Here is a 13,125-nt window from a genome sequence, read left to right on the forward strand (position 1 = left end):
TTATGTTTGAAGCCTGAAATGTGGCAAAAGGTCGCAAAGTTCAAGGGGGCCGAATACTTTCGCAAGGCACTGTGTATATATATATATATATATATATATATATATATATATATATATATATGTATGTATAAATGAAAGCTTTTTCACATGACAAGCACAGCACCAATCAGCACTCTGCAGACACAAATTCATACATCAGCAGAATACTAACAATGCTTCCTTCTGAACTTTTCCTGAGGACAGGAAAGATGTCACGTGACTTCTGAACAGCAATGATTAATTTAAGGTACACTGATTTTTTTATATTACTAAATGTAATACAGTGGCATGATCTCTATACATAAATAGAAGGGATGATTGTAATTAAACATTGCATGTTTAGTATCACTTTAAATATTTTATCTATTCGTGTATCAAAATTGAAAAACACTTTAATTTGTAAATAACTTTGCAATTCTCTGCATCAAAATATAAAATAGTTTCATTAACAGAGCAAATTATAAAATACAAACAAACACTGGACAAAATTTAATGCACATTTTTTAAGTGTTTTTGTCTGTAGATTGACCCTAAGCCCCGGTTCACACTTGTGCGTGTGCGGGGTTCGCATGTAATGTCGGAGCGCACTGCTCCGACATTACATGCGATCGGCTGTGCGGTGCGAGTTTAGCCATACAGTTTGTATGGCTAAATTCGCACCGCAGCCGCTCCAAACACGCACAAGACCCTTTTTTCTAGCCGCATCAGGATCGGATCGCACAGCGGTTCACACTTGTGCGATCCGATCCTGTGCGAACTGCACGATCGCACTGCGATATGCGATCAAACTGGGGGTGTCGTTAAGATTACATTGACACCCCCAGCGTATCGCATATGGCAGTGTGAACTGCCGGGGGTGCGTGTGCGATGCGGGAACAGGCTGCGAATTCGCAGCCTTCCCGCATCGCATAAGTGTGAACCGGCACTAAAACGTTTGCAAGACAATACCACCAAAAGAACACCTTGTTTTTCTCAAAGCAAACAAAACAAAAGAGATAAAAAGATTAGGGAAAGTATGTGGAAGGCAGCCTAAAGCTTCATCTGCTGGCTCAATGAGAGAATAAAAACTAGACATTTTTTACCTAACAAAGTGGAACTAAACCCATCGATTCCCAGCATGCCAGGAATCCTAACTGTCACATTTTCTTGTTCTCAACCAAACTGGAAAAACCATCAAATAGCTGGTGTCATAATTGATCACACATGTGCAGGCCATGGCAGTTAAAGATCAAACAGAGGCTAAGTTGGCAGCTTCCTTGGCTGAAAAAAATAGAAGGGTTTAGTTCTGCTTTAATAGTGGAACTAAAGGCAACACTTTTTTTTGGGTAGGAATTACAACACCTGTCAGCTTTTATTGCTGTTTGTGTCCTCATTAAGGAAATTCACCCTCTCTATTTGTCATGTTTACCATTATTGCATGAATGAAAAGAAAATCCCAACAGTAATAGAGAGGAAATCTTCCAATTGGGACACTAGATCTGGTGGCCCTGATGTCACCCAGGGATTCCCTCACTTGGGAGGGATTTCCTCTCATTTCCTGTTTTGGCTAAGGAACAAAATTGAAAGGAAATATTCCCTATGGGACACAGATGACATTAAAAAAAAAACTGACAGGGATTATAACCCTCCCTTACTCTATCCAAAAAAAATAATAATAGGTTTGGCCTTCAGGTACACTTTAACCACTTGAGTCCCAAGGCCTTTTTTGTTCACTAAACTCAAGTTGCAGAGAGTTTTCCTTTGTGTTTTTTTGGCAATATCTCAGTTGTACATAATATACCTTTTAACATTTATAGTCTATCCTAACATATTATGCACCTTGTTTGAGGACAGATAGGGCTTATTTTGGCAGAAAACTTGGGATACATATATTTGTAGTTTCTTGTTTTTCTATTGGGAATAAATATACTAAGTAGAAACAAAAATGTTTTCTTGTAATTTAATGTAACATATAGTGGGATTGTTAAAGAGGAGCTCCAGACTCTTGCACAAAAAAATTTAAAGTCAGCAGCTACAAATACTGACGTTTAATATTAGAACACTTAACTGTCCAGGAATCCAGTGGTGTCTTCACCCGAGCTGATTTTTCAATCGGCTATTGGGTGCTGCCATCTCCACTAAGGGAAACGGCGGTCCCATACGCGCATGCACAAAGCACGCTGTGCTCTTTAATTTGGCTGGATGCAGGGGAAGGAGGAGGGGGGCCGAACTTCTGGCTGAGTTCACCGTGGTAAACTCAACCGGAAGTGGGAGATAAGAGAAGCTTCCCCTTTTGGGTAGAGCTCCGCTTTAAGCTCAAAGTGATTGTATGCATTTTACTTTAAAACAGCTTTATTGATTCTTTGCAGCAGACATAATTCATGATTTTTATTCTACATTGTTAGTTCTAGCACTAAAGCCAACTGGCGCCATATAGCAGCTATCCCTGCACACTTTGAAATGGCGCTCTGGACTCAAGTGAATAAAATGTTACTTTTTTAGTCCTGACCAAAATATCGGGAAAGCCACTACATATTGCTGTATCCAGAGCATAAAAGAGAAAGGTACATTTTAATGTGTAGTATATTTGTAAAACACATTGAGGAAACCCAGTGGTAATATAATACTTTGTTACAATCTAGAGATGTCTGTTCCAAACATTGTCTGGATAGCTGTAAACTCTTTACACTCCACCAATTTCCACAGTGTATTAGGTTAATTTAATGCTGTGGCTACACAATCTAACACTTTCCCTTTCCTTCTTTAATTTTCTCCACTTTTTCCAGTGTAAGGTTTTCAGCCCTCGTGGATTATTCATGTTCACTACTTTCTCTGATAGACGTGATAAATAATATATGAGGTGTTAACTGCATTATTAACATAGTGCTACAAGGATCACACATACTACTCAGTACCGGAAAGCTGTTGTTAATGGAAAGGTATCAAGAATTGTTTTCATGGAATAACTAGTTCATGATGAACTGTAGAATCATACCTTCGGAATCTCCTGGTTTATTTGATTCAGTCTACTGGTAATATATACCAAAAATGTGGTCATTAATGTACATAATCTCAGGAGGTGGTTGCATGATACTCTGGTAAAATAATGCAACTGTCTTCCTGAGTATTTCATGCAAACACTCTCAAGAGCCTCAGGAAAGAACTGCTAAAGGAAAGTAGAGTGGACTGAAAAATATCCCAATGAGCAATGTTCTCTTCTGATTAGGAGATGATAGGGATGGGCTACAGTGTCTTTGGCTTGATGTCCCAACCCACCTGAAGAATGCCGCCAGAAAGCTCTCACTGCACAGTCAGTGCATAGGCAGTGAGGCATTTCCCAGCCCGCAGCATGCTGCCTATGATTGGCGGTGTGCAGTGATGGCTTCCTGGCACGATTGCTCAGGTGGGTTGAGACTACAATTCGAACATGCCCGAGCCTATCCCTAGAGATGGGGCATAAAGAGATTGAAAATGAATTAAATGAAATAATGTTCACACTAACAAAGGGAAAAAAAAAGCAATTCAAACAATTGCCCCCCAGCATGCTATGGTGTGTATAAAGCTTTTGCCACACCCACATATTAGGTGTTGATTCGCAGAAGGGCAGATAGGATATTATTTTTCAATCTGTCCTAGAAATCTACAGCTGAAATTTTACTGATAGGTGCCTCCAGTATTTTTCCCCATGTACTTTTCAAAATTAAGCCCTAGTCACTTTATACATGAATAACACACAGTGTTTATAATAGAATTAGGATAGTACCTTAACCTCCCTGGCGGTATGATTCTTTCCGATTTTAGGTGCTGAAAGCGATACCATTATTTTGCATGTAATTCTTAAGAACGAGCAGCCCAAACCAACTATTTACATATGATTTTTTTTTTACTGTGCGTTCTTCTTTATAACATCTCGGGTATGATAAAGTTTGAAACACAAAATCATAAATTATAATATAAAAAATAACTATAAATAAGTTAAAGTAGATATAATATATGTATACGTGTGTATATATATATATATATATATATATATATATATATATATATATATATCGCAGGAGATGGAAGCCGGGGCACAGAGCATCGGGAGGAAGATCCGGCCGCCGCACACTGCCAGGATACATCGCTGGATCCCGGGGACAAGGTGAGTACCCTCTCTTACAGGATCCAGCGATCTACCCCGTGTGGCTCGGGGTTACCGCTTTTGGCACTGAAATTTAACCCCGAGCCACACTCGGGAATACCGCTAGGGAGGTTAAATACACACTTAAAAATACCAAATAGACGTTCTTACCCAATATGCGTATTTGCATAATGGCTCCATGTAAACCAAAAAACATCCACAATGGTTGAGAACAGTCCACGCAGACTTGCATTCCAGTGCTACTGCCATTGTGACTTAAATGTAGTTCACCTTCTGTGTTTATCACAAACCCCAAGATGTCCCCACTCTGAAGAGGAACCAGAACCCTGCATACAGCCCAGAACTCCTTTCTGTCAACCAAAGACTCTGGATTATAAGGCAGGTCACTTGGTCTCAAAGTGCTGGGATCACAAGTTGTCACACCATAAGACAGGGTCCCAGACCGTGAAGTGTTGGATTTGTTTATCTTGACAAATATGGTTTCATTAATTCGAAGTGGTCTGTTGGTGAACACTAAAGTTCGCTCTTCTCGGGCATGCTCCAGCCTGGCCACAGTTTGATCATCTAGCGTTTTGATGTGAGCCCCTCTGAGCTGATGGAATCGTAAATCACTCTCCAGCTGTGTTGGGAGCAGATGGGAATGTTGTGAGTTGAGTGAGTTTTGTGGGATAGGACACATGGTGGAGATGGACTGAAAGTTTTCATCTTGCAAGTTCAGGTCGCACAGGCTGACGGACAAGCGGGTATCTTCAGTTTCTCTTCTCAGAGATGGCCGAGGTATGGCAGTAAATGATCTTGGCCGTACACAATCTGGAGGGATGATCTCGCTATCTGTACATAAAATAAAACCACAATTCTGATCATAAAACTGTTCAAGCTCAACTCAAAAAAGTGCAAAGTCTCTTAATTGGTTTCAGTGCAATTAATTAAAAAATGCTTGTTGAAGCCACACTTCAAATTACCAAATCCTACCCATATTTAGACACCAAACTCTGCACTTTTGGGGAACTTTTATAACAAAATAAGCAAGCTTCTGACATGTACAGAATTTGAATGGCTCTTAGTCCCAATACATTTACAAGACATAGTTAAATGATAAAGTGGAGGCAGATTTTAAATAGAGAATTCACTTCTGAAGAGTGGGACAACATTTCGGATAATGCCCATAAGGCTCGGTTCACACTAGGGCGACCTGTGAGGCGACCTGGTCGCCTCACAGGTCGCCGCAGGTCGCCTCCCATAGGGAAGCTGCGGACCCGTTCTAATAGGAGCGACACAAGTCGCTCCGACCTAGAAAAAGGGTCCGGAGCTTCTTTGGGGCGACCAGGAGGCGACCGCCATAGACTTCAATGTTATGAAGTCCGTGGCGGCCGCTCCGAGGTCGCGGCGCGCTGCTCGCACCGCGACCTCGGAGGTCGCCACCCGAAGTAGCGTCGCGGTAATGTGAACCGGCGCTAAATCTTTTGTTTGTACAACCTCCGAGGAGAATCAATAAAAGATTCCCTGTCATTGGATACCCCTGTTCTCTTATATTCCTTTATTCCCAATATGCCTTACCACTGTTGAGATGTCAGCAACACTCAGGAATGTTGTTTCTTATCTACTGGTCATGCACAAAGATATGCTCCTTTTGATTAGAAGGAAAAGCCCTTTTACGCATTCACCCACAAATACACATTGGGGTTAATTTGCTGGGGCTGGAGAGGGCGGAATTTGGTGCAGCTGTGCATAGTAGCCAATCAGCTTCTAACTTCAGCTTGTTCAATTAAGCTATAACAAAAAAACTGGAGGCTGTTTGGTTTATGTGCGCGGTTGCGCAGGATTTTGCACTCTTCAGTTTTGGTGAATCAGCCCCATTGAGCTTTATTACCTCCTAATATGCACCTAATATGCCCAGGAATGCTAAATGTTTGACCTGACATATGTTAAAAGCCATGAGATGCTTGCTAGCCTTTCATTGGTGACAGGTACAAGGACCATCCACACTCAAACTCCACACACGTATACAAGAGATTAATCTTATGGAAGCTCTTACAGTTTGATTAACCACTTGCCGACCGGCTGCAGTTCATATATTGTGGCAGATCGGCTCTATTGCGCAAAACACTGTACCTGTACGTCATTTTGCGCAATAGCCAGCTGGGGTGCGCATGTGATGTTCGCCGGCCACCCACAACCCCCCCTCATAGAGACAGAACAGTGGTCTGCCGATGTAAACAAGGCAGACCGCCATTCTGTCAGAGATGAACACAGGAATCTTGTGTTCCTGCTATTTAGGAACAGGGATCTCTGTGTTCATCTAGTCAGTCCATCCCCCACAAAGTTAGAAAGCATCCCCTAGAGACACACTTAACCCTTTGATCGCCCCTGATGTTGACCCCTTCCATGCCAGTGTCATTAGAACAGTAACGGTGCATATTCTTAGCACTAATTACTGTAGTAATGTCACTGGTCCCCTCAAAAGTATCAGTTAGGTGTCCAATCTTTCTGCCGCAATGTCGCAGTCCTGCTAAAAATCGCTGATGGCTGCCATTACTAGTAAAAAATAAATAAATAAATAAAAATGCCATAAATCTATCCCCTAGTTTGTAGATGCTATAACCTTGTGCAGACTAATCAATATACACTTATTGGGATTTTGTTCACCCAAAATATATATAGCAGAATACATATTGGCCTATAATGATGAAAAAATCTGATTTTTTTTTTTATTGGGTGTTTTATAGCAGAAAGTAAAAAAACACTGTTTTTAAAAATAAATAAAACCCGCAGAGGTGATCAAATATCACCAAAATAAAGCTCTATTTGTGTTAAAAAAAGGACATCAATTTTATTTGGGTACAGCGTCGCACGACCGAGCAATTATCAGTTAAAGTAACGCAGTGCTGTATCGCAAAAAATGGCCTGGTTATTAAGGGGGTAAAACCTTCCGGAGCTGAAGTGGTTGAATAACACGCTTTCTAGTTTTGATCGAGTTTGGGATCCATGGATCCATTTTGAGGACTTCACTTAAGTTACCTTGCAGTCGTTGTCCTTCCTCTCTCCATTTCTCCCTTTCTCTCCATTGCTTACTGCTTACTTTTCCCTCTTTCTTTCACTTATGTTTTCCTTGCTTTCTTTTCTTTCTTTCTTTCAGATTCTCCTATTCCTAAACTTATTTTTCTATTGCTTTTTGCAAAATTAATATGGGTTTTTGGATCTGTCATAAGAATAGTATCAAAGGCTTCTGTCTAACATGCTGTCATGTAATTTAGAAGATCTAACAGTCAGGTCTCGAGATAACTACTGCATTCATGTAGTTACCAGGCTCTTTCATTGTGTTCCTTTATTGTTTTGTTACCACTTACTTTACCAAAGCAGATTGCTTTTATTCTCTTTTGCCTGGGATTGTTGAATATTTGAATTTTTGCTTGACTACTTTTGACTGTAAAGTGTATAACATGAAAGCCTTGTTATTATGTGACTCTGGAAGGCATTTCTTTATTTTCCTAAACTCAATAAAAATAACATTAAAAAAAATTAGCAACTTGCTACATGGCTATTTTGTGAATACAAAAAATGCTATGCAGAAGCAAATGAACACTTGTTTTTGTTAAGCCAGAAGGCTCAGCACGCTTTGTACACCAGACACCCCACACATGACAACTTTGATAAATTTAGATGTAGTAAATTAAAGCTTGACCAGTGGAATTTTCCTTATGTAACCAAAGGATGTCATCTTAAAGTGGAGTTCCACCCATTTTAGTAACTTTAGATGTATGTAATCCCCTTTAAAACTACTTTTACCAATGGAAACTTTTTTTTTTTGCTAGGAAATACCTTATTTTCTTCTTTATTCATCCTCTTCTCACTTCAGGGTCCGGCCGCCGATCGGCGATTACGTCATTCGGCGATTCGCAAGGGCTGCTGGGATGTATCTCATGGGATGAAATCTCGCATCATTACACAGGTGTCCTGAGCTGTACTGTATGTATTGGATTGAGGCTGTATTTGCCCCGCCTCCTCTCAGTGAGCTCAGTGAGGATTATAATGCTTTCAGTCCTCGCTCACTGAGAGGAGGTGGGGTGGAGGCGGAGTGAAAGCAGGGCGGAGCACGGACTCAATCCAATGCAGCCGAGTACAGCTCACTGAGAGGAGGCGGGGCGGGCGCAGGCGGGGCGAATCAAGGCCTCAATCCAATACATACGAGTACAGCTCAGGACTCCTGTGTAATAATGCAAGATTTTTTCCCATGAGATACATCCCAGCAGCCCTTACGAATTGCCGAATGACGTGATCGGCGGCCGGACCCGGAAGTGAGGAGAGGATAAATAAAGAAGAAAATAAGGTATTTCCTAGCAAAAAAAAAGATGCTGGAGGTAGACTTGCATCAGGTGCTTGTCCTTTGTCTGTGTGATTGGTTGAGCTCCCTCCTTAGCAGGGAGCTAGGTGAAGTATGCAATAAATATTTAAATCACTGCTGTGTGCTTTGTTTACTAAAACCTGACAAAATACAATGGGATCCAACACTTTTGAATACTAGTTTGTAGTGTGCGTTGAGCTAAGGGTGGGGATACACTGAGAAAAGTCTGCCCAGTTCTTGATGAACCGGACAAAAGCATCTAGTCAGATGCAGCGGCTGTTGGCGTATTCTGACAGCCGCCAGTGCTGGCTGTCAGAATACAGTAGATGCTACTACAGATTGGTCTATTGGTACATAGTGTGGATGGAGGAATCAGGGTTTTTTTATTTACAGTATGGCCAGTTTTCAGCTAAATTGAGTTACTGTGCTCCAGAAACGTTTGGCGAGTGTTCCCTTTTGGCACACTCAAACCTTGCCATGGAGAAATATCGCTACTGTGATCGCAATCTCTCAGCAAACAGATGGCATACATAAAGGGCATGCCATTCTTACCAAATGTATTAACACCTTACCGCTTGGCCTATAGAAAAATAATTGGCTGGGCGGCAGCCGTGCTATGGGAGGACGTCATGCCTCGGCGAGATCTGTTACGGGTGTGTCCGCCGGAGCAGCCAATGACTGATCACTGTACCGGCCCGCTGCCAGTACCATGTGATCACTGTGAAAAATCACAGCAGATCACATGACAATTGTAAACAATGGATGGCTTCTAGGAGGTTACTAAATTCCTTGGACTGTCTACTTTCCAAAACAGAGTCATTTGAGGGACATTTGTGCTGTCCTGGTGTTTTTGGGCCTTAAGAAATGAGATAGGGTGTCAGTACATCAGGACTGATCAATTTTCAGATATACTGTATATACCATATATTGTGAACTCTATAAATTTCCTACAGACTTAATAATAAACACTGATTTGGGTTATCTTCACCAAGGAAATGTGGCAGCAGAATACATTTTGACCTAAATTTATGAGTTTGATTAGTTATTTTATTATTTTTTTGAAAGAAACAGAAAGGAAAAAAAACATTTTTTTTTTCGTTTAACAAATGGGATAAAAACCCAGTGGTGATTAAATAATGCCAAAAGAAAGCTCTATTTGTGTAAAAGTGATAAAAATGTCTTATGGATACAGTGTTGCATGACCGTGCAATTGTCATTCAAAGTGTGACAGCACTGAAAGCTAAAAATTGGCCTGGGCAGGAATGGGGTAAAAGTACCCTTTATTGAAGTGGTTAAAAACTTGTAACATGTATTTTCTTTTTGTGTAATCAATTTTCACTGAGCTATATAAGAAAAAAGATGAATAAATGTAAGTGTTAAAACACAAGAATTATGTCAATCATTTCAAAGCACAATAAGCATTAATAAGGCATAACACTTGTCCATGATAAACACACTGAAGGAAATACAATAAGCCGTATAGAAGATGTAACATGTTAACAGAGATCATCACTCTAGTATTCGCAGTAATTAGTGTACGAAGGTATATAATTGTCAAGTGAGAGGAAGAACAAAAACAAACAGTAATTAGCTGATATTTACAAATGACATTACATGTAAAGAGAGAGGTCAACCTCATAAAACATGAAAATTTATGTATCTGTAAGTGCCAGATTAAAGTGTGTCACTCATCAGCAGGAAACGGTGCTTGAATACTCGGTTCTCTCACCCAGAGAAGTTGGGCCTGTGAGTGGTAATCAATGTGGTCAAAAAAGATTGAAATTGGAGTACCTTGCGATGGGAAGCTATTTGAGGGTAAGAAGGACAATATTTATCTCCAATGTCACAGAAAGAGGGGCAGGTATGTCCAAGGGCTTCTACAGGGCAAACAAAATGACCTGGGTATAATCACTATTTCAAAGGAATAGTACATTCAGCCAGACCAGATGTCCTTGAATTTGTCTTGCTTACTTCTGGCGGTATAAACCTCTCAGCTTTTTGATATGTATTTGAAAGTATCAAAGTTTATATATAACCACAGATTTTGGCTTATTTTTGGATAGCATGGGGAATGAATAGAATGCCTTTCATGTTTTAGTGTTGTTGGAGAAATTTCGTTACTTGTTGTCTTTTAAACAAAGGCAGTTCTCCAGACAAGAAGTGAGGAGAAATCTCTCTACAAGCTACACAACAGAAGTAAAAAAGGTTATTTTAATGTTTAGTAGGGGAATGCTAGAACCTCTGCCAGATTTTCTTGTTGTCTATTTCCCTGTTGCAGATTTTCCCTCACTTCCTGCCTGGTCAAAGGTTGTCAACAGGGAGACCCAGGTAGCAGTAGAACCTTTTATAGGCTCTGAACCTTTACCATTTTATCCAAAAATAAAAAAAGTTTGGAGTATTGATGCACATTAAGCTCATCTTTTTTGGAAATCAGTCAGCAATTGCAGTTATTAGGCACCTGTATATTGTATATTTCCATTTCTAAAGATCCCAGATTAGCATATATTTTGGACTACAAAAATGTCTACATTCTGAAGCATGCAGCCTAATGCCCTGTACACACTATCAGATTATCTGAAGACTTTTGTCTGCAGACTTACCAAAACCATATAATATGAGGTCAAACCTAAACACTTTCAATTTGTATGCAACCCGGCAGGCCCTTGCACTACATAGAAAAGGTAAATCTGAAGACAAAAGTCTTCAGATAATCTGATAGTGTGTACAGGGCATAAGTCCCCAATCATACTTGTGAAACGGGCAGTTTGTGCTTAATTAATGGAAGGCACAGCGGGGGTTCCCTATAAATAGCAGCGAACTGGAGGTCTCACTGAGAGTAATGCCAGGCTGACAGCTTCCGTGGCTATTTGTGGATGATCTCTTATAATCACTCATGAAATGATTACCTGCGAATGATCATTCCTTGACTTTGAGGGTCTGCATCCAAAGCCAATCATTCTCAGGAATCAGCAAATGCATGCGATCAGCTGTGAATAACTTCAGGAGCTGCCAGGTTCACATTAGTTTCCACAGGGATTCCCACCCACAGCTGATAACAGGAAACCCCCAATAAGTCTCCCGTAACTAACTGCAAACGGCCCTATTCACAAGTGTGAATGGGGCCTAAATGTTACACTCAGTCAACTTTCACAGCAGTTTGTAACTGTGAATTACTTTTGCAAGAAAGTTATACATTTTTGAGAAACTGGGCTATCTTTCAACTGAAATGTGAAACTAGATGCTGGCCTGGAGCAGGTATGGTGCATGGTCAAATACATATTTTCTGTCTAATGTGAGAACTCAATATGAACCCTTTGGCAGGGAGACAGTAATACAATGTAATCTTAAATCTTCAATGTTCTCTTTTTTTACTGTCTGGCAGGATTCATAACCTGAATCTGGGATTTCTATCATGTGAACTTTTCAAGCTGAGGACCTTTGCTTTTAACTGATGACTAAGCAGCAAAGTGACTATAAGGCTAAACACTAACCCTTCTGAGCCAAAAAAAACTATACAGGTGGTGAACTACAATGTTTATTATTCAGCACCTTAAGCCTAGTATACGCGATAAGAAAATTGAACGAAAAATGTTGATTTTGAAGCAATCGTATGATAATCTGATCGTTAGTACACAGCTTTTGAGATACTGGATACTGCACTATTAGGAGCCTTGATTTTTCCATTTCATGAGTTTTGTTGGAGCTTTAGGTGCCTAATGTTGGAGTTGCCAGAGGAGTGAAAGGGAGTATCGTACTAAGGAACCCTTGGCTTAGCAGTTGCCCCAGTTATGCTTTATTGACTCCTTGTGGATCTCATATGGAGGTGAGCTTGCATTGCACCTGGTGGTTGGGGCACACGATTAAAGAGTGAAAGCACGTGACTTGCTGTTTTGTGAAACACTATTTATTTAACACTGACTTTTTTATTAATGCACAAGAAGAATTTTATTGGTTTTTATATGAAAAGCTTCTCTCCTGTTTTCTTTGTCACCTCACTTGTTGGGATTTTATTTTTCATATGATCAATTTTATTTTATATGTTGTTTGTATTACTACACCTACTGTAGAGCAGCGCTATTACATTTTGCTTCTTTATACTCCGTATATGTGGGAACACATTGGGTGATAGCAGCAGCATTTGTTGTAGCTTTTTTATTATTTTTTTAGTGGCAGCGCCACTTACATTCAGCGCACTTACATTCAGCGCACTTACATTCAGTAATCTCTTAATTTTCTATATAAACTAGCATGCCAAAAAAACATACAATCATTTGTCTGATATTCACATTGTGTGTATGAAACTTTAAAGACAGTATGGGCCATGACACAAAGCAGTCTGACATATTTACTGTACAGTCTGCTACCTTCTCTGCTCTCAAATGGGATCCCTTGCATTCTGAGTGTTGGCTGTTCAATAATCCCTTGTATTTCTGTTTATTTGGCATGTTGTGTTTGCCACAGGCAATTTGTAATAGGTTGTTTTCATCATTGAAAGTGTGATGGAGCCTAGGATAATGCTCAGATGTTCAGATTTAGGGGAGGTAGGTCAAGATTAGGATTAGTTCTTTGGGTAATACAGTTGTACATTTGCTGTGATCAATTAATTTTTTGTGTGTGATTT

General features: G+C 40.1%; 1 protein-coding gene across 2 annotated transcripts in view; it reads right to left on the minus strand.

Moving 5' to 3' along the window:
* NEURL1 (neuralized E3 ubiquitin protein ligase 1) overlaps positions 1-13,125 on the minus strand; it is a 359,707-nt gene that overhangs the window by 10,172 nt on the left and 336,410 nt on the right. For both annotated transcript variants that reach the window (XM_082268398.1, XM_082268399.1), the window contains exon 4: positions 4,313-4,993. In XM_082268398.1, the coding sequence (XP_082124524.1) occupies positions 4,313-4,993 (681 nt within the window). The remainder of the gene's footprint in view (positions 1-4,312; positions 4,994-13,125) is intronic.

This window comes from Pelophylax lessonae (assembly GCF_965119305.1).
Source record: "Pelophylax lessonae genome assembly, chromosome: 9".
NCBI lineage: Eukaryota > Metazoa > Chordata > Amphibia > Anura > Ranidae > Pelophylax > Pelophylax lessonae.